The sequence below is a fragment of the Solanum dulcamara genome, chromosome 2 (assembly GCF_947179165.1).
Source record: "Solanum dulcamara chromosome 2, daSolDulc1.2, whole genome shotgun sequence".
In the NCBI taxonomy this organism is placed as follows: Eukaryota; Viridiplantae; Streptophyta; class Magnoliopsida; order Solanales; family Solanaceae; genus Solanum; species Solanum dulcamara.
Genome location: NC_077238.1, coordinates 4,297,916 through 4,319,504, shown reverse-complemented (window position 1 = coordinate 4,319,504; position 21,589 = coordinate 4,297,916). Strand labels below are relative to the sequence as shown.

At 35.3% G+C, this 21,589-nt stretch overlaps 2 protein-coding genes across 4 annotated transcripts; both read left to right on the top strand.

Moving 5' to 3' along the window:
• Nucleotides 1-933: 933 nt before the first annotated feature.
• On the top strand, nt 934-13,601 carry LOC129880031 (ASC1-like protein). The gene is made up of 7 exons (XM_055953845.1): nt 934-1,212; nt 3,307-3,536; nt 3,815-3,970; nt 7,494-7,679; nt 8,200-8,384; nt 12,818-12,884; nt 13,199-13,601. Exons 1-6 carry the CDS (start codon nt 1,078-1,080, stop codon nt 12,841-12,843), a joined length of 918 nt encoding a protein of 305 aa, XP_055809820.1. The 5' UTR covers nt 934-1,077; the 3' UTR covers nt 12,844-12,884; nt 13,199-13,601.
• A 2,263-nt stretch (nt 13,602-15,864) lies between these two features.
• On the top strand, nt 15,865-20,302 carry LOC129880030 (uncharacterized). Of its 3 annotated transcripts, none has more exons than XM_055953843.1 (3): nt 15,865-16,003; nt 16,689-16,782; nt 19,210-20,302. In XM_055953843.1, the coding sequence occupies exon 3, from the start codon at nt 19,232-19,234 to the stop codon at nt 20,042-20,044; it is 813 nt and encodes a 270-aa protein (XP_055809818.1). In that variant the 5' UTR covers nt 15,865-16,003; nt 16,689-16,782; nt 19,210-19,231; the 3' UTR covers nt 20,045-20,302. The 3 variants fall into 3 exon arrangements, with proteins under 3 accessions (XP_055809818.1, XP_055809819.1, XP_055809817.1); XM_055953844.1 differs by having other exon boundaries at nt 16,689-16,802; XM_055953842.1 differs by lacking the exon at nt 16,689-16,782 and having other exon boundaries at nt 15,866-16,003.
• The last annotated feature ends 1,287 nt before the right edge of the window (nt 20,303-21,589 follow it).

Here is a 21,589-nt window from a genome sequence, read left to right as displayed (position 1 = left end):
GGATCTGTCTCCAAATATAAGAAATCATTTTTGTTAAGGTTTAGTGATTGGAACAATTTTTTATTTTATATATGTTTCCTTATGTTACTATTATTATAAGTTGTGTGCCTAAGTCTGACTCGAGTGTTCCTCTAAATCGCGTAAAATGATCACCTCTAATACGACTCACTAACTCTTCAAGAAGCCATATTCGTTCAATCGACAGAATCAATCATACATATTTTAACTAATATGAACCTAATTAAGGCTATAAAAAAGTCTTTGCTATAATTTCAAATATATACAATAAACTAATTAGTTTACAACAAATATAGTCATATTTTATTTACATAAAAAATAGCCAAAATCATAGAAAATATACAGTGACTATACAATATATATTATTTATACATGAGCTATACATTATGATATACTCAAAAACTGAAGAAAACTTGACTATACATGAAATATACAATGACGATACATGCCTATACAACGAATGACTATTTTTTTGGTAATTATTTTGGTTGAATGGCCATTGGGTGTAATTTGCCTGAAATAATTACGCCACATGGCCATTCAACAAAAATAATTACCAAAAAAATGGTTATTCGTTGTATAGGCATGTATAGTTGGTGTATATTTTATGTATAGTCAAGCTATATTCAGTTTTTGAGTGTGTCATCATATATATTTAGTGTATAACTCACGTATAAGTAATGTAAATAAAATATGATTATATTTATTATAAACTAATTAGTTTATTATATATATTTGATTTTGTAGACCCTTGTGGTCAAGTCCTTCCCCGATCTTGCGCATAGCGGAAGTTTTAGTGCACCGTGCTGCACGTTTATTTGAAATTGTATATAGAAAATAATATATAGTCAGAAAATCCATTATTTTAAGAAAAATAAAATCTGTCATGGACCCACCAATTCCCCACTTGATCCAATATTTTTATTTCGAGTTAAACGAAGCTTCCCAAAGTCACAGCTCTAAAGAACCGATTTTTTTTTCTGAAGAGTTCAAAGGATTCACTCGTAGATTTCACATAATTTATTTGGAAAGATTGAATCTTTTTGGGATTTTGAGAAAATGGGTTTGCTAAAAGGGACTTTTCTTGATTGGGAATATGAATCTTACCCATCATATGAAGATTTCGCTGTTCTTCCATTGTTTGCCGTCTTCTTTCCTACTGTCAGATTTTTGCTTGATAGATTTGTTTTTGAGGTAATTTTTCTGCTAATTTTTGTGGGTTTATCTTTTCTTGTTCAATTGGTTTATAGTGATTCAGTCTTGAAATTTCTGGATTTTTGTGCATTTTTTTGGTTGTTTTTAGATGGGGTTTTGTTAATTTTGCTGATTCTGGTGTGGATGAATTTGAATGTTAGTTGTATGATCTCTATGTTAGTTAACTGGTCTTTTGAGTGGTGATTCTTATAGCTACTATTTCCTTTGAGCTGCTAGTTCTAGAAGCAAAGCTGATGATATTCGTGAGAATTTAAGTATTTTGATTGGTTGAAGGTTCTGAGTACACATTAAATGGGTCAATCTGTTGTGAGACTCGGGTATAACTCGACCCCAATAGTAGCTCAACAGGTGAGGAGAGACCATCCATCCCATGATTGACCATGTGGGACTTGGTTGAACATCTTGAGCGTGAACAATTTTAATATGGGAGCTTGACATTGTGAATGCGAATTGGGATGCATGCTTCTCTGATACCATGTTATGAAACTTGGGTTTAACTCAAGAGGTGAGGATTGCCCAAGACATATAGAGACCACCCGTCCCATAATTGACCAATGTGGGAATTCTTCAATATAATCAATTTTGAAGTAGGAGAAGAACTCACATTCATGGGTTGATGTTTGCTTATGTGTAGAGTATGGGAGTATACTTTAGTTTCTGTTCAATCTTTTGGGGAGATTGAGAAAATGGGTGTGCTTCAAGGGACTTTTTTGATAGGGAACATGAGTCTTACCCATCATACAAAGATTTCCCTGTTCTTCCATTGTTTTCCCTCTTGTTTCCCACTGTCCCATTATTTTCAGCTCTGAATTCTGTTCACTTTTTGGCATCTGGTGTTCAACTGGTTCGAAGCGGTTCAGTCTTGAAACTTCTGGAAATTTGGGATTTTTGTGCATTTTTTGGTTGCTTTTAGATGGGTTTTTGTTAGTTTTGCTGATTCTGGTGTGGATGAATCTAAGTGTCAGTTCTACGATATCTATGTTAGTCATTGACCTATTGAGAGGGTTAGCTTTTTTAGCTATTCCTTTGTTCTGCTAGTTCTAAAGTCCTACCCCGAGACAGTGTAAGAAATTAAAGCTGATGATATTTCACGAGGATAAGTATTTGGATTGGTTGAAGGTTCCGAAAGCGCATTAAATCAGTCAATTAATCTTGAAGTAGGAGAAGAACTCACATTGCTGGGTTAATGTTCGTTTATGTGTAGAGAAGGGGAGTATACTTTAGTTTCTGTTGATGCAAAGATGTTGAGATGCTTCTTGTGATATTATCAGATTCATGAAGAGTCTAAACTTTGTAGAGCTTTACATGCTTAATTTCTTGTTAAACTATGTGCAGTAGAGGGAAAACTGTAACTGTGCTCAAAATGATTCAGCTTCCCTTTTCCTTTCTAAAATTTTATTTTCTGATCTAGCAATAAAGCAGTTGACACATACATTTTTCACTTAAACAGTGCCATATTTGGATAAATTTTAGCTACAGGGATGTTGAGATATTAATGCGGTTAATAAAAAAGTATTAAAGCAAATTATAGATATTGAAGAACAATTACAACTACACCTCAATTGCAAGCAAGTTGGGGTCTTCTATATGAATTTTCATATTATACATAATTAAAATAAAAATAAAAATAGAAAAGATACAATTCCTGTAGGAAACAGAAAAGGATTAAAATGGTTTGCACATAATAAAAAGCTTTTCTAATTCACTAACTGAAAGAACTGTGCTTAAAAGAAGAGGCAGGCTGAGATGAAAAAACAAAAAATTGAGGCACGGAGCAGTTGATAAAAATGAGGCAAATTTCTCTAAAGAGGCAGGTTGACATGAAAAAACAAAAAATTGAGGCACGGAGCAGTTGATAAAAATGAGGCAAATTTTCTCTAAAGAGACGTGAGTCTTGCTTTGTTCTCCTTCTTTCAAGTTTCTATAGTATTCAATTGGAACTTCTTTTCTTAAAAATCAAAAGTAATGCTGCTCTTAGAATAGGTAGAATCTTTCAGATTCCTTCTAGTTTCTACATGAATCGTTCTTCTTGATGATCTCTCTTTCAACATGGAATCTATGTACATATTGCAGAAAGTGGGAAGAAGGTTAATATTCGGGAAAGGACTAGAAGTGATAGAAAATGAAACTGATGACCGGAGGAGAAGGATACGAAAATTCAAAGAATCAGCATGGAAATGCATATATTTTCTCTCTGCAGAAGTTTTTGCACTTTTGGTGACCTACAATGAGCCTTGGTTTACAAATACCAAATACTTTTGGGTAGGGCCTGGTGATCAGGTCTGGCCTGACCAGATGTACAAGTAAGACCTGTTCTATCTTAGTACTTAATTGGTGTCCTTTGTGTGTAGTTCCTCTGTTTTGACGGTGGCTGGTACTATATTGAGACATAATTGGTAAAGTTTGCAAGCAAGAATAACTGTTTTTTTGTGATTTTTGCAGACACAGGCTACTGGCTTATAGCATCTTTTTCATAAATCATAACATTTTCAAAATCTAGATCTGATTATTTTTAATTAAGCTTACATAGTTTTGATTCATACTCTCTGCCTATCTGAGTGACTGTCTTATGCAAATTTAGGTCCAAACTGAAGGCACTTTATATGTATGCCGGCGGGTTCTATACATATTCAATATTTGCGCTAATATTTTGGGAGACAAGGCGCTCTGACTTTGGAGTTTCAATGAGTCATCATGTTGCCACTGCAATTCTTATCATCTTATCCTACAATATCAGGTGTGTTTTTGTTGAGGTGAGCTTATAGCTTTAAATAAAGGTCGTTTTATTTGCTGAGATTTTACTGGTATAAGTCCATATTTAACAAAGGGACAACTGGAGGGCATTCAACTTCTCGGAGCAGAGACATGATTGGAGTGGTGGGCTTGTCTGTGTTATTAGTTTGAAATTCTTATTGGAAGCGGGTGCATGTAAAAAACAATTCAGCTACTAGTTTCACATATCAGATTTAAAGAAGTAAAGTTCCAAATTCAATGATGATACTGAATGTGTAAAAAATATGTCAGGCAAATGGATTTTGTAAAATTGTGTTCAAGTTTTCTTGCCTGTCATGGGGTTATTTATTTAGGGGATCTTCTAGAATTCAGATTATGGGTTAGCTCTTGTCTTTGCCCATATTTTGATTAATTTGGGATAAAAGTAAATATAAGCTAGCTCCCTGGGGCTTTGGACTAGTGGTAAGAATGCAACATGTAATGTGTGGTTAGGCGTGTGTCAAGTGTTTGAACCGTGTTACGAACACAAGGCTGATATTTAAGTTGAGAAGGGTAGAGGGGCGGGCTCATTATTCATCAAGTTTTGAACCATGTGCCACTGACTCTCGGGGATTTCTTGGTTATAATTTTTTTTTTGGATGTAAACCAAAATCCTTGTGGTGTAAAGTAATAGGTTAATGTTGTGTATATTTATACAAATTATACTAGATATTCGACGTGGTAGGAACATGGTTGTTTCAGTGTAACCTAGCATCTTTCCCTACTTTTCCTTCGGACTCTTATCCTCCATCTTCTTTTACCTTTCTTCTCTCATTAATAAATTTGTTTTCTTAGTAATAAAAAAATGAACAAAAATTCATGAACAAAATCTAAGGATTAAGACAAACAGCCAGAAAAGCAAGTAAGTTTTGCATCTTGCTTGCTGAAAGGGATTACTAGATAGGTTACTTATGGATAACGAGTAGCTTAGAGGTAATAGTGACAACATCTCTTGCTTTCATTTATTCATGAAATGGTGGCAACTTCCACTACATGACAACAAAGGTGTCATAGTGGTGATGCTCTATGGTTGTTCAAATTCTTAGATGAGAGGATATTGCAGGCAGGGAATCGGTAGAGTGGTGATGCTTATCTCAGTTGGATTGCTGAATGCTGATTATTTAACAGGCTGCTCTGTATTAAAGACATGGAGAAACATTAAGGCGATTAGAGTGGTCTGCCACAGTGCGGTTCATGCTATTTTCAGTATATCATGTCAATAACTATGACCACCGCAGGTATACAAGGCAGAAACATTTGGAGCACATTGGATCTTAGAGCGTCAAAGAAATCCTCTTACAATAAGGAAATGAGAAATTGTAAAGTTTCTTGAGTTACTTCTATACCCGGGGGGGGGGGGGGGTGGCGATGGAATTTCGACGTACGGGTTCGGCTGAACCCAGTAGCTCTGACCTAAACCTTGTATTTTCTTAAGAAATCCATCTAATATGTACGCTTTTTGAATTTAGAATTTATAACTTAAAAGGGCTAAAACCATGAACTAATAAACGTCAAATCTTGGATCCGGCTCTACTTCTATAAGCAGTTAATTTCATTAACGGATCAGGACGCCTGAAAAATAGGAAGGAAGATCAAAGACTATTGAGGAGGATGTATAGAATATTCTTATTATTAATTAGTGTGGGTTACTACAGAACTAATTATGATTTTTTGTATGGTTACAATGAGGAAGCCACCCCGAAGGGAAAAATAAAGCTCACATGATTTGGTGTGATCTATGCCAAAAAGTGATAAAAAATGCGTACCCATTCTTTTAACATCCTAAAAGCTTGCAAACTGGAAGTGCCAATATTTATCTTCAGGTGGCAGACTAACTCTAGTTAATAGTGTCCTGGATGCCCTTCCCTCATACATGACGTCATTGTTCCCTATACCAGTCAAGGTTACCAAGAGGTTGGATGCAATTAGGAGGAACTTTTTATGGCAGAGCAGTGAAGATAAGAAAAAGTACCATTTGGTCAAATGGGAGGAACTGCTGGTAAGCAAGAGAGGGGGTACTGCTGGTAAGCAAGAGAGGGGGTGGACTCAATATCAGAGAGTTGAGCACCCAAAATAAGAGTTTGATGATGAAATGACTGTGGAAATTTGTCTCACCAGAAGTATCTCTATGGAAGGAAGTAATAATAGAAAAATATGGTATGGAGGACAAATGGATGACAGAGGAGGTGACCAACCCTTATAATTGTAGTGTATGGAGATCTATCAGGAACCTATGGCAACTATGGCACCTGGTCTTAGGAGAGAAGAAGTTGTAAGGTGGGCAATGGAGAAAAAGTAGCATTCTGGAATGACATTTGGTGTGGACAGGAGACACTCAACCATGCTTTCCCTGTACTACATAGTCTGAGCCAAGCACAAGAAGCAACAGTGGCAGAATTACGAAAGGACAAGGGTGGAACCTGTTTCTGAGAAGGAGCCTAAATGATTGGGAAATGACAACCATAGCAAGATTTCATGACACAATGAACATGGCTACCAATCTGACAGAAGAGGAAGATAGACTAGTGCGGAAGGGGGAGAGAAGGGGAGAATTCACTGTAAAATCAGCATACAGAGAACTCAGGTCTACTGAGGTGCGGCAAGCGGGATGGCCCCAGAGGATGATCTGGAGAACAGAAATTCCATACAAGGTGAACTATTTCACATGGCTTTTGGCAAAGGAGGCATTCTTGACACGTGAGAACTTGAACAAGAGGAAATCCAATCTATGTTCTAGATGCTATCTATGTGAAGAACAGGTGGAGACACTCAACCATCTCTTTCTATACTGCAAATGGAGATATCAATTGTGGCAGATGTTCATCCACAAGAGGAAGATCAAGTGGACAAAACCTGGGAGGATTGTAGAAGTCCTACAATGCTGGAACAGGGATGGCAATGCAGGAATAAAGGAGAAGAGATGGAGGATTGTCCCGGCTTGCATTTGGTGGACAATTTGGATGGAAAGGAATCAAAGATGTTTTGAAGGAAAGCAGAACAAATTCAGAAGATAAAGACAAACTGCCTAAGGCTTTACTATTTTTGGTGTAAGCAAGTAGTGATAGGAGACACTGAAGATATGTTTAATGTTATTGATTGGCTGTAACTAGGAGATCTTAGGAATGATGTAAGTAAAACTTTTCGGAGAGGGGCTACACATTGATGTAGTATACCTGTGGATATATAGAAGTAAATGTTACCTTTCTCAAAAAAAAAACCCATTATTACTGAACTCTCTTATTTTGCACTAGGAGTAAACTGTGGTGTGGACTTTGTTTGATGCTGGGACAAGGAGAGACTTCCTTTTTGGGTGGAACTGTAAGGGTAAAGGAGGAATAACAGAGCATAGATGTGACTCCTCCGACCCTCTTGTCAACTATTTTGGAAGAATGGAGTCATCAATATGTAAAGCTATAAATATTGTGCTATCATAAAGGTAAGATATGGGCATGTAACATTATTGGCTTTCTGTTTTCATTTTTTTGCAGGTTTGCACGTGTCGGATCAGTAGTTTTAGCCATTCATGATGCCAGTGATATATTCCTTGAAATTGGAAAGATGTCCAAATACAGCGGTGCTGAAGCTCTTGCTAGCTTTTCGTTCATTCTTTTTGTTTTATCCTGGGTTATACTTCGCCTCATATACTACCCATTCTGGGTTCTTTGGAGTACAAGGTGAGTCATAGGTGCTTTAACTTTTCCTATTTACAAAGAAACTACTTTCTGTTTCTTAGTAGAACCCTTTATTTCTTGATTTAACCTTCTTACACCACCTTATGTGGTTTTCGTTGCTTTAAGTTACAATTTGTTATGGTTTGTTGATGATGAAGTTCAAACTAACATAATTCTTTAGGCTTTAAATCAGCTTTCCCTGCACTGCCTTGATCCAAAAAATAAAACTTGATAAAAAATCAGCTTTTCCTGCATTGGTTTGTGCCATATCCTAGACACACTGCTTCCAGGAGCTAATTATGCTGTGTATTAATGCTCGATTCTTAATTCAGAGGATTCAATATAGTCAACTAGCTCAGTATTGAGGCGTTGTTGATTGATTGATATTAACGTTCAGTTCTCTTTTGAAAACTTCAGAAGTTTTTGCAGAAATATGAACTTACTAGTTAATGTTACCCTTTTTATGAGAAATAGTTGTGTATGTGATTTATGTGAAAGTTCTTTTATTTTTCTGTAATTGCAGTTATGAAGTTCTCCAAACCCTGGATAAGAAGAAGCACAAAGTGGATGGACCAATCTATTACTATATCTTCAATTCTCTTCTATTTTGTTTGCTGGTTCTTCATATATATTGGTGGGTGTTGATATACCGCATGCTTGTTAAACAGATCCAAGCGAGGGGCCAATTGAGTGACGACGTTCGTTCTGGTAAGTTTAAGACCCACATGCTTTATCTTGAACATCTTGATGTAAATTTTTCACTGCAAATTGTTGCTTAAGTGAAGCCATAGATTAAATTCTGTTTGAAGTCTATTTTTGCTGCTTGCATGGTGAAAGAGACAGGAAAGAGAAAGTGCAACTTTTTCATGCTTTTCACTTATTGGTCAATGGATAAAAATGCATTTATGTCCTATGTCTGCAATTGGTCCTGCCACTTGGGTGGTTATGAAATACGTAAACAATTAATTTTTGATTTTCTGACACACTTTAGTTACAAGCTTGTCTTTGGTTCACAACTTAGTACTGAGTAGCTCTGACAACTTCAACCTATGTGGTGCCTGTGCCGGAGCATCGCCCTAACTGGCACCACACACATTCATCAATTCCAGTGGGGAACATCATTATATTCCTTTGCATTTTCAAACCAGAAGAGTGAATATTTTTCTTTGTTTATTGATAAGTGAGACCATTTCTTTTTTGGATGACCGAGAAATCTGTCCAGGGCCAACCTTTAGGACCAACCCCAGCCTCCGGAACTTGGGATAATGGGCCTGCCCTCTCTAACCTTCTCCACCTTAACTGTGGTGTCGAAAAAGTTTGCGCGCACCTCGACTACTTCCACCTGATACCTACCACCTCCCACCAGCAACAGGTACCCGGTACTAGGTAACTTTGTCCACCAAGGCTAGAATAAATGAGAAGATATCGACAGAACTTGCCTAGTGTTTTGTCTCTGCCGGGAATTGAACTTGAGACGTCATGGTTCTCAACCCACTTCATTGACCACCAGGCCACACCTTTGGGAGCTTATAGTGGATTTATTTCTAGCTTCATTGGTCTTTTAACAGGAGGAGTTTTCTCAGAGTGAAAATCTAGATTTCCTTAATACTAGGCTTAGTTCGCATGGCGTAGGGCTCAAACTGTGACCTAAGTCACTAGCCCCTCAAGCTTTGCCACTTGAACTAAGCCCTGAGTTGGTAAGTGAGACTTTTATGAAATGCACCAAGATGATGCACAATAACGTACATCAGAAGCTTTACAATACCCAACCCCTTGCTATTCTAATTTGTGAGGTGGATGAAAAATTCGATTAAACTATCAACGTCAGAAGAGAAAGGCTGTCATAGTTTAGATTGTGGATACTTTCTGTTCTATCCTCAGAACATCTACAGCTTCTTTCTTTTCAAACTTTGGAGTCCAAATATGACACTTATGATGTTTTCTTATGTGAGATAATAAATGATGTTTACTTGTTTTTACGGCACCAAAGATGATGTAGCGGTTGTAAATTGCTTGTGTCCTGCTTTTCTGGTCGAAGATTGACAAATAATAAGATTATGTGAAAAGATGAATATGGGATCTGGAACATTCTGGGAAATTAAGTTCTCTTCATGGATGATTGTGTATTGCTCTCTCTTAACTTAAAATGATTGTACTACGAACTGCTCTTACTGCCTATTTTAGAGTTTGAAACCTCTGATTGGTATGCATAGGTTATTCATGCTGCTGAATGTTAAAAGTCAAAAAGATGAGATTTTTACTTCTTTTTTTGGTAACTAAAGGATTTTATTACAAGAAGTGATGTATGCATAGGTTATTCATGCTGCTGAATGTTAAAAGACAAAAAGATGAAATTTTTTCTTCTTTTTTTTTTGTAACTAAAGGATTTTATTACAAAGAGTGACTGTACAGCTGAATGACAAAATGATGTGACCTCCTGGACAAATGCCCCAGGATGATTAATTACTACATACGCTACCACTACTTCCTCTTCCTGAAGAGTAAACACAAAATTAAGGATATAAATTCATCAAGTCTAATTGTTTTGCCAGCCTAGGTCTTAAGCTTCCCCTGCAAAATAAGTCTCTGACAATTGATTCCCAGTCCTTTCCTTGTTTTGAAACTCTCTCAAGTTTCTTTCCTTCCAGATATAGTAACTGCTCCCTGCTAGGGCCATTCTGTAAATCTCATCAAGAGCATTCCTTCCCTTCATAGTTCATACATGAACTAGTCCATCTCACCTCATCTCCCCATGCCATAGTAGATCTTGGAATCTTCAGCCATTGCATCATCTTCCTCCATCTAGTATCAGAAAAGTTGCATTCAACGAATATGTTCAGCTGTTTCTTGCTTTTCCTACAAAGAACACCTGTTTGGTTGTCCAGAATTCCCCATTGTACCAGTTTGTCCTTGGTGTATAGCCTATTATGAATGGACAGATTCAATATGAATAACCACTTTGGAGCACCATAATTGTTGCAAGTTAATTTCCTCCAAGGGACTCTAGGGATATCATCTCTCAGTTTGCTGTAGAGGCATTTGATGGAGAACTGGTCCAGCTGCATCACTTCTATAATATCTAGGCCATCATCGTTTAAGTATTGTTTGGCTAACATGACTATGTTGGCTGATCCTATGTGATGAATTAATCAGGTTCGTTATATAACCTAACAAAATGAAAATCAGAATGCACTTATATGGGTATTCCAAGTATTATATCCTTTCTTTTGTTTCCTCCTCATGCGACCCCTCTGATTACTCCATTTTACTTTTGATAAATTCAAGATTATTGATGTGATCAGAAACTCCCGACATACAAGTTGTATACTAGTCTTACATAAAAAACCAAAATCAGGACTCTCCATGAAGAACTCCCAGTCATCTGTCTTACTGGTATTTTTAAATGGTATGTGCCCCAAAAATGTAACAAAATAGTTTTGAACTCCTTTGAGCACACTTCTACTCTCCTTCCAAATGGTCCACATAAGCACCAAAAAGAGCTATTTCCCATGCCCCTTCCTCTTGAACTTCCAACCTAGTAGCACATCTCTAAAGGGTCGTTTGGTTGGGGACAAGTTATCCTGGGACTAGCTATCTTGGGATAAGTTATCCCACCATCTATATGGGATAACTTATCCCATCACTATGGTATAACTGGTGAGATAAGTTATCCAAACTTGGGAACCAAATAAAACACCAAAATTTTTTCCATGGACTATTTTTTTTTATCCCAGGACTATTTAATATTTATCGCTCACACCAAACGATCCCTAACAGTTCCAGTATCATCTATGAACACCGAACAATTTCCACGCGGACCATTGTCTGTATGCATTAGACAATGGTCTGCAGATGCTTTATTTCTTCGCCTACCTATTTGCACATAAAACACCATATGATCTAAACTCTCGTTTTCTTCTTCATGTTTTCTGCATAAACTGGCTTCCCATGTTGTTAATCCTCAAAAAATAATACTTGTCCCAGTGTGCTAGGCACCCATTAGATGTATGAGGAAACTCTTATGTTCTGTCACCTTAGCACTCACGATAAGAGGATTTTATTGTGAAAATGCTATCCTTTGGTCCTTCCTATTTGCGCTGTTTGTGTCTGTGATTGAGGGGTAAGGAATCATTGAAGTTTTGGCTTGGACCATAGCTCCTTAACTCTTGATAAGGCGAGGTTAGCACCTGTAAGAGGAAGGGCAATCCATTACGCTCGAGCATGTCTGACATTCCATTCATTCCTGCAGAATCTAATTGTATTAAAATCCTCAGCAGATGATTTCCAGAACTCCATTTATACCCCTTCCTACTTACCCATAGACTTCCATAAAACTCCAGGCAGTTGTGATACCCATGCTCTTAAAAACTATGACAATGGTGATATTTCGTTTTCTTATGTCCCTGAATTTATTTCCAATATGTTTCTTCATGAAGTTCATTATTTACACAATGTTACCAAGGGATGTCTACTATGTTGATTTGATTCATCTGGGGAGAATAAATTATTTATTAATTTTGAGAACAAGATTCAAATAGGATCACTTGGTTTTTGTGCATAGCTTCTAGTCTATACATCTATGAATCTATGGTGCATCCATATATAGTACTTTTGTTTTAATTAATGTTTACGGGACTGTCAACAACTTTTAGGATTAAAAACATGAAGTTAGATAAAATGAACTTTTTATACTGCTTCCACAAGCTGGACTGGATGTGGGATTGTAGAATACATGTTTGGGGGTACTTCCATATCTGGAAAGTATAGAAGTGGAAACTTCAAAAACTTACTGTCATTAATATGCACTGACATAGTGCATTCAAGATTGTGTTTTCATTCTGGCCTGGCAGATGATGCTAGCAATACCATTCAATATGAGGAAAAGAAGTACCCGTTTTTCTGAGAGATGTTTAGTCTTGGCCCTGTATTTACGAATAGTCACCGACTTATTTTGCTGCTATTATTCACTCTCTATGGGCTAATAATGAGTTTTCCTTGCACTAGTTGTCAATGTTGTGAATGTCTTCCCATTTAAATGTTATTGACCATAGCAATTAAAAAAATAAATGGCTTATTAAGTGGAGCAAACTGTTTTTACTATATTGCAATTGTGGTCCTTGATTGTATTCTACCTCTCACAGATTCTGAAGATGAACATGAAGATTGACAGCGTCTGAAGACTTCTACTGCTGCTATGTTCATGTGAAGGTAATTGGGCAATCTTAATTGATTTGGATGCTAAATGGGGAAAAAAGATAAACTAGGATCACAGGCGATTATAATTTATAAAACAGGTGCATGTGTTTAATTGATTCCTTTAAAGCCATGGAGATTTTGAGGCAATTGCCATCCCTTTCTTTTTAATCACAAAAAATTGATCATCCATCGCTGTGAAATTCTACATGTATGCTAAGTTCTTTGTGGAATAACTTTCACATTGCCATTTTCACTTGAGCTCAGGTGACGAGGAAACATATCTTGATTTACCTGTTATTTATGTTTGTTGTGCTTTTCTTTTGCAGAAAAGGAAACAACCAAACGCTCTTAAGAACTTGTCGGTGAACTGAAGCAATATGCTAGAAATTTGATGCTTTGGCTCATCGAAACTTGTGATTAGTTGAGGTAGGTTGAAGGAACTTCATTAATGGAGATGAAGGCCATTTGATCATTTATAGTTAATTCAACTCACCATTTTTCTGGTCATTGACACTGGCATGGGGGACATTAACATCCTATTTCCTCTTTCTTTTCTGCAACTTTTTTGCACCAACAATGTGCATAATGACTTCTCAATTGTAATATAGATGACTTGAAACCGTGTTCGCGCCAAAAGGGAGTTGATGTAAACTTATTCATGGAACTTCTGCAGTAGTTTCCAGCTGCACTTGAAAATCACATTTCATTCTTGCATGGTTTTAACAGTGACTGGATTTTCCCTTTCCTTATTTGAGCAGAGGGTCTATCGGAAACAATCTATCTATCTTCACAAGGTAGGGGTAAGGTCTGCATACAAACTATCCTTCTCAGACTCCACTCGTGGGACTACACTGAATTTTGTTGTTGTCTAGAACTGTCAAAATAGGCTTGGCCCGTGAGGCCGACCCAATCCAACCCTTGAATTAAGTGAGGTTGGGTTAAATTTTTTCAGCTCATTTAGGAACGAGACTTTTTAGCCTAGCCTCATTTGGCCCGCCAGCCTCATAGGCTCAACCCGCGAGCCTCAGAGGCCAGCCCGTGGGTCGTGAACTTTAAGAATATTTATTATATATATATTTTAAGTAGTGGTTTATTTTGCCAAATCTTCAGCAATTAGGCAATTGAAGTTATTATAACTATGAATCTTTGACCTCTTTTACTTTTGTGTTTATGCCTAATTTTTCATTTCTCCTTGTCTAGTTTATGATAAAAATGATCATGTAATGTATGTTGTTCTGATGAATTCTATGAATGTTGACTTTTGTATCTTGCCTATTCTGTTGTTTTGTAAGTATTCCACTAAAATATGTGCAATTCATGGACATGTGAATTTTTGACGTATTGATGTTGTGTTCATCAATGTTCGATAGTCTTTTTAAGAGGTCAATGTTATCCATCTTTTAATTGAAGGGCCAACCGCTTAGGGTTGGATTGGACTGCTATTTTATAGACCCTTTATTTAAAGGGTCTCATTTAACTCACTAGCCCTTTAAAATTGTTTTGACAGCTCTATTGTCGTCGTCTAGCTTTCCCTAACAGTTCGAATGAAAGATCCATGGACAAGTTGTGGGGATGACTAATTAGCGTGGCCATCCTCACATTTGAGCCAACTTCAAAATTTGGAAGCTCACTTAGTCTCCCCTCCAGGTGACTCGAACTTTCAACCTATCGATTAATAATGTGAGGTACTCTAATGCTTTTTGAAGCATTTTCTGCAACAAATCACTCCGATCTACCTAATTCATAATAAGTCAAACTTACTAACGCAATGCTTAAGGTTAAAAATCACCGGTATGGCAAGATTCAAGTTCGAATTGAAATTGTCTTAGTTTAAATATAATATATATATATATATATATATATATATATATATTATTTTAATATATTTTACCCTTCACAATAATAATTTATTCTCCAAATTATATTTCAAACACTAAATATTATAAAATACCCCTCTCATTTTTTATCAGGTGTAAAAATTATAGTGAATGATAAGTATATAATATTTATTTCAATTATTATTTAAAATTTATTATATTGTATCATTAAATTTATCGATATGTAACAATCGAATTGATGCGATGGCGTTGTATCTTTTTTTCTATTTTGTCTTTTCTTCTTATTTAATAATCTTACTTTATCCCTTACCTTACCTTTTTATAATAGCTTTACCCGGTGCCCTAATTTTTCATAGGTTTATCCTTTAATTTGTTAATGTATGACATTTTATAACTACGAAAATAATACAATCTATCCAAATATTATATTTAATAAAATAATATAGTACAACACAATGCAAATCCTACTAGATGGAGTCAATACAACACAAAAAAAATATAATATAATACAATACATTATCAAATAATATATCTTACTCTTCATTTGGACCTCCTTTCAAAATTTTGGAAAAATTAGATGGATTGCAAGCCTTGTCTTGTCCCATCATATGCTATGAATTAAGATGAAAAATATTGTAGGTAATGCAGAATAATAGATGGCGTATGTTTTTACTAAACTTTGTTCTTGTTTTCTTTTCTGATTTTTAACTCTAATAAACCAATTTGATTGGACACCCAATTTATGAAGAAAAAAAAGTAACTTGACTAAAAAGAAGATACTATCATTCACCATAGTTTTTACACCTGATAAAAAAATGGGAGGGGGATTTATAATATTTAGTGTTTAAAATATAATTTGGAGAATAAATTATTATTGTGAAGGGTAAAATATATTTATATTTTTTTATATACTAAAAAAGATAAATAAAATTTAAAATATATTTTCAACTTCTATAAAAAGAAAAAAGGCCTAAATTATTCTTAAATTATTGGAATTGGTACAAAAATTTCTTTTTAACCTAGTGACTTCATAATACCCACGACCTAGTGACCTATATTGGCCTTCTTATAAATGGATCAGTTAAACAATATAATTAAATAACTCATTTAATATGGCATAAAACTATTAAAAATAAAACAAAATTTACATAAAGTAAAAATAAAAATTAAATATTTCTCACACATTGTTGAATGTTGTGCAAGCAACATTTTTCTTCAGTCGAGTTGATACCAGTGTGTCCTTTCTCGTCGGAGCTGTAAACTCCTCTCCATTTTTTCCGGCGGAATCGATTTGTAAGTTGTTTGATTTCTCTCTTGACTGCTCTATCATTAGACAAATGCCCTAATCCCAATCACTTTTTCTAATTGAATTGGGTCTCAAATTTGCAATTCTCTCTGTATAATAAAGCCTTGATTTTTCAAATTTATATCGTTGATTTTGTCCGTTTCTACAAGATTATACGTATTTGCTTGATACCCATGTGATTTTCTGGAAAAAGGGGTAACAAATGTACAATCTTTCTTTACCTTTTGATTTTTTTTTCCTAATACTTTGGTGCAATGAGATCCAAGATTTAGAAGTTAGTGAGTTTTGAATGATCTATTATATTTTTTTTTCATATGTATGCAAAGTCCAAACTGAAAGCACTAGTTCCACCTCTTGACTTGGGGCAAAAGTTAAAAAAAAGAAGAAAAAGAAACAGTCATTTATTGAATGAGAAAGGAAAGATTTTGAGAAAGCTTTATGTTAATGGTAATTGTAAACAAGCTAAATTTAGGTGCTTATAATGTTTATTTAAACATAATTACTTTTGAGACTTTTTTCTCAAATGGGTGCTTGGTTTTAAAGATGGACGGCCCATTCTATAGGTTCTAGTTGTTGTTGTGAATGAATGGATTATGTTTGTTTTCTTGTCAAGAAAGTGCAAGTATTTTCTTTATGCAAACCAGTAATTTCAACTTCTGGCGTTTGAATCAGTTAGCTATGAGATAAGAGGGGTTGCTCGAATGGTAAGCAACCTCCACTTACAACACTAAGGTTGTGGATTCGAGTCACCAAGGGAGCATAAAGGGTGGGAGCTCCTAGATAAGGGTAAAATATATATATATATATATATATATATATATATATATATTTAGTTAAGTATGCTTGTCCCCAAACTCTAATCACTCCCTTGACATGGGCCCTTATGTTACTATGTGTATTTGATAGTAGTTGATATCTGTAACAATTAATAATCCTTTTGTGTTCCAAGAACTCTGATTATAAGAGAACCCTTATGAGTATTACAACGTAAAGGAGTAATGCACAATTAACAGAAGCAGTTCTGCGGTTTCATTTTCGGAAAAGAATAGCTGAAGTTTCACTTTGAAGATTTCACCCTTCCCTTTAGTCCACTACTAAAATAACAAGGAGTGTCACTCTTTATCAGTCTGAACCTGTAGATTTATGGGGCTCTTCTCTGTTTGCTAATTAAAAAAATGCGTTCTTCTCAAAAAAAAAAAAGAAAAAAAGAAGAACTTAGAAGGGATGCAAAGGAATCTGAGTCTGGAACTAGCATCAATGATTTTATTGTATTCAGTCAACTATTCCAGTCAGTGCCCATTTCAATGGAAGATTAGGTGTCTTTTGTAGAGAACTAGGGTGTCTTTTCCAGTAGGCTCTATACTTTTTGCTGTACTGCTTGGATTTGATAGTTAATCCCACATCTTTCACATATATTCAATAACTTTCTTGTTCCAGCCAGTGACCAATTTGCACCAAATCTGAAAGCCAACTTGCTTTCCTTTTTCCGGATTACTTTTCTTTTGTTTCTATATCTTCTATTGGATGTTGAAGAATGAAAATAAAAATCTGGTTCAAGCTCATCAAAGTTGAGGTTAGTGCTTGAGGGAGCTGGAATTAGCTCACGTCAAACTTCTTGATCATATTCTTAGCTTAAGTTGAGCTTGAAAATAAGCTTACAAGCAACTGTTTCTCGCTAAAATAGGGGAAGCTGCCAAAACATCTATAACTTCTTTGCTCGCGTTGGTTGCATTCTTCATGCATATTTGATTTAGCTACCTGTCAAGTTTATACTTGCCATGGAGCTGCTTTTCTTCTTCTCCTTTTTTTTTTGCCATGCTGATTCATCTTTTGGTCTCATAAAACTGTTTATTTCCTCTTTTTCTTATTTTTATATTACTATTACTATTATTATTTTGTGAATCTTTTCTTTTATGTATTCACTTATTGATTATTTTTTCGAAAAGGTGTTTCTTTTTTCGTTTAGAAGTACTTTAGAATCATATGCTAGTAAAAATGTACTTGATTTTCCAAACACATTTTTCACAATTGTTAGGACATCACGTTGCCAATCGATCAGTTGGGACCCCTCTTCATATTAGGAAGTTGATTGCCACTGATCCTGTTTTGTATAAGATAAATTTATGTTTTGTAGAGTTTTTCCTTCTTGGGGTACTTGCTCTAGTGGTTATTGTATTCATTAAGCTACTCCCAGGCTAGATCAGTGTTTTTAAAAAGTGATGTGGGTGATTCCCTGTGCTATAGAGAAGTTTGCACTTCAAAAAATGGTGCACACACTGATTCCAACGAGAATCGGTCTCTTTTTCGTATCTCAACTTTGAAGAGCTGAACTAATATTGGCAATATTATATATTTGGTGCTTAAATCAGTTGTGTTAATTACAAACTTAATTTTAATTACTAAATTCATACTGGTTTGATAATTTCAAATTTCTCGTAAATTGTGTGCTGTGTTTTAAAGAAGTGTGCCCTTCACTTCTCTTTTTTTGCTTCAAGCCCCATGTATTTTCTTTCTTTTTTGTGCTTGTCACTTTTAAAAACACTGGATTAAACCACACGGACAAGCTACCTCCTCTCTGTAAATACAATGATTGTGGAGTAGTAATTTGGATAGGGGTATCTTCAAGCCGTTGTACTTCAAATGAAATCTACACACCATGTTAAGTAACCAGGTCTTGATTTCTTTTCCGCTTTTTATATTTTTTTTTCAAGTTCATATATTTTCAAGATGTTGGGGAACGAGATAATAAGGATGACTAGATAGTAGTACTATAGGCTGCTCATTTGGAGGGATGTCATTGATCACCTCAAAATTTTTGAAATCAAGCCAAGTTAGAGGCAACATGATAGCTTTGCTAACATATCCTAAAACTGATATTTGGATACTCTTGCCAATTTGGTGATCTACAATTGTTTTTGTGTTATGATCTGTATTGTCTATGCTTGTGTTTCAATCTCTTATGTTGAACTTATGCTGTAGCACTTTGTGGCAATTACTCACTAGCTTTTTCCATTCTTTCTGGAAGAACCTTGGCAAAGATTACATGGACTTGCAAAGGCTATATTCTTAAGCTCTTTAACTTGGCAGTGTGCTTTGGCAGTTGAATTGATTTATAGCCTATCAATCATGGGAAATATGGCCATGTGTTGCAACGAGTAGAGTGATAAACACATATTTTGTTGAATATTTGCAGGTAATCGGTTGACCAAATAGAGATGGAAGACATACTAACAGAAATCCCTCCACCTTCAAGGTTCTTTTTGGAAGATCTGAACAACTTTTGTCCTCCATCTCCTCCTCTTCCCTCTCCATTCCTGTTGTTTTCAACTCCTAAGCAGGAGAAATATTCTCGTCCTTCTCTCCTCATCATTGCCATGTCTACTCCATCACTTCAAGTTTTTCATCACGTGTCTTCCAAAACCCTTGTTGGAACTCTTATTCTTCCTGAGATCCCATTCTCTGGCAATTCAGTTGAACCCTCTCTTAAAGACAAATCATGCAATATATATGCCCTGAATGAAGATGATAACTTGATTATGATTGTGTCCATACAATATCCAGTTACTGCAGAGAGATCTCATGCAGTCGCAAAGCTACTGATTGGAGAACAGATTATTCCGGAAAAGGTCTTAATTTTGGATTCCATTCGAAGTTCTAATTTCAGAGGAAGACTTTCACCGGATGAAGCATTTGCATTTAAGCTGGAATCGTCTGCAGAGAGAAAAGCAAAGGCTAATGGCTATCATGATTCCCCACTGGTAAAATGCGCAGACTATCTTCCATCAGGAAGTGTCGTGGATGGGTTGGCAGCAGCTTTATTGAGCCAATGTCAGTTAAAGAAGATAAGGGGAACTCTGTGCGTTTCATGGCCTGAAGTCGATGTTTCAGTTATATCACTTGTTAAGTCTCTCCTACTCAAAGATGTCCTCTCCCACGTGAAGCATATTGACATAAAGAATCTTGAGGAGGAATTTTCAAAATTAGGCCGGAGTAAGGATTTCCTTCTTGATTCTGAACTCTATACATGATGTCTTTGATCTGATATCAAATGACACTTGTTACGATCCCAGAATCGCGTTGTTCCTCCTTATTGATAGATTCCTCCAATGTAGTTTGAACAAATCAATATTTTCATCATCTCATGGATTTACCAAGTTGATCATGGTTCGCCATGTCAAATTAGTTTTATGTTTTACAGCTATTTAGAGAGTACTTTTCTGGGTGTTTTTCATGTGCCTATTGAGTTCATAGAATTACATGCTGAGTGTATGAAACACACAAAACTTTTTAAGTTTTTTTTTTGTTTAACCATTTGGTACTAAATCGGATTGGCATGTGTAGGGCCTAAGGAGAAACACTCTCTATCAAGAGTTTCTTTGTTCTCAACCCGGTACTCTGGATTAAAAATAAGGAGATTTTACCTGTCTCACTAGTGTTCGTTGGCAAAAGGTATTAGAGAAAATAATGCATGTAGTATTAGTTTTGGTATAACTAATTCTTATTTGATATACTTTTTCTACTCATATATAACTAATGTAACTATTAGTTATACATTATATTTGTTACTATTGTCCTATGTTTAACTAATATATAGCAAATTATGGTATTAGCAATACTAAAGCTATTAATGCATGTATTATTATGATTGAAGACACAATTACTAATATAATTCGAAGTACATAATAGGAAAAACAAAGAAAGGAAGAGAACAAAAAAGGAAAAATAGAAAAGTAGACAAAAAAGGGAATTCGAGGTAATCAAATCTATTAAGAAGATTGACCTCTTAAAATATGCAAAGGGCACCTAACCTATTAGAAAGACATAAAGGGAATTAGACTTCCAAACTACCTTTCTTTCGAAATTCAACATAATCAAAAGCTTCAGCAAACTTACAATTCTTCCAAAGAGTGTTTAGTATTTAATAGTCAAGCTAATCTAAATCTGATAGGAGCTATTCTCCACTATTTATAATTAAGCTAATTATTATAAAAATATCCTTAATAAAGAAGTGATTTTGTTAAGTGTATACGCACTTTGTATGAGAAAGAAATGATATAAACATAGTGATTGTCTAATGAGATATTATGTAGAATAAGATTGTTAGGTGAGTCACATATTGCGCATTTACCGCTTTCGAATTTTTGAAATTGGATTTAGATTTTATCTACTTATTTCATATTATGGTTCAGGCATTAAAAATCAGTGAGGTTTACTCTTCCTTTTCGATGCCCGTGGAATTACTGTCAATGGTTTACTTCTTGGAAATGTTAAAAAAAAAGATTACTACGTGATTTTTGGAATATGCCTATATCTATCACTTTTGCTTCATTGATTTGATTCTCTCAATAGATACCGAGATTTAATGAAATAATTATTTTTTTAGTCAAAAAGCTTACATTTCAAGAATAGTCTCCCTACTTGAGTAGTCTTCCACTTTAGCACATTCTCAAGCTTCATGCCTTTGTTCCAAACACCTTCCAAGCCTCCAAGATAGCGACTCGACGATAAGTCTACGAATTTCTTAGCTCGACTTCATGTGTAAGATTTTGGTGAAATTGGCTTGTATCAATTAT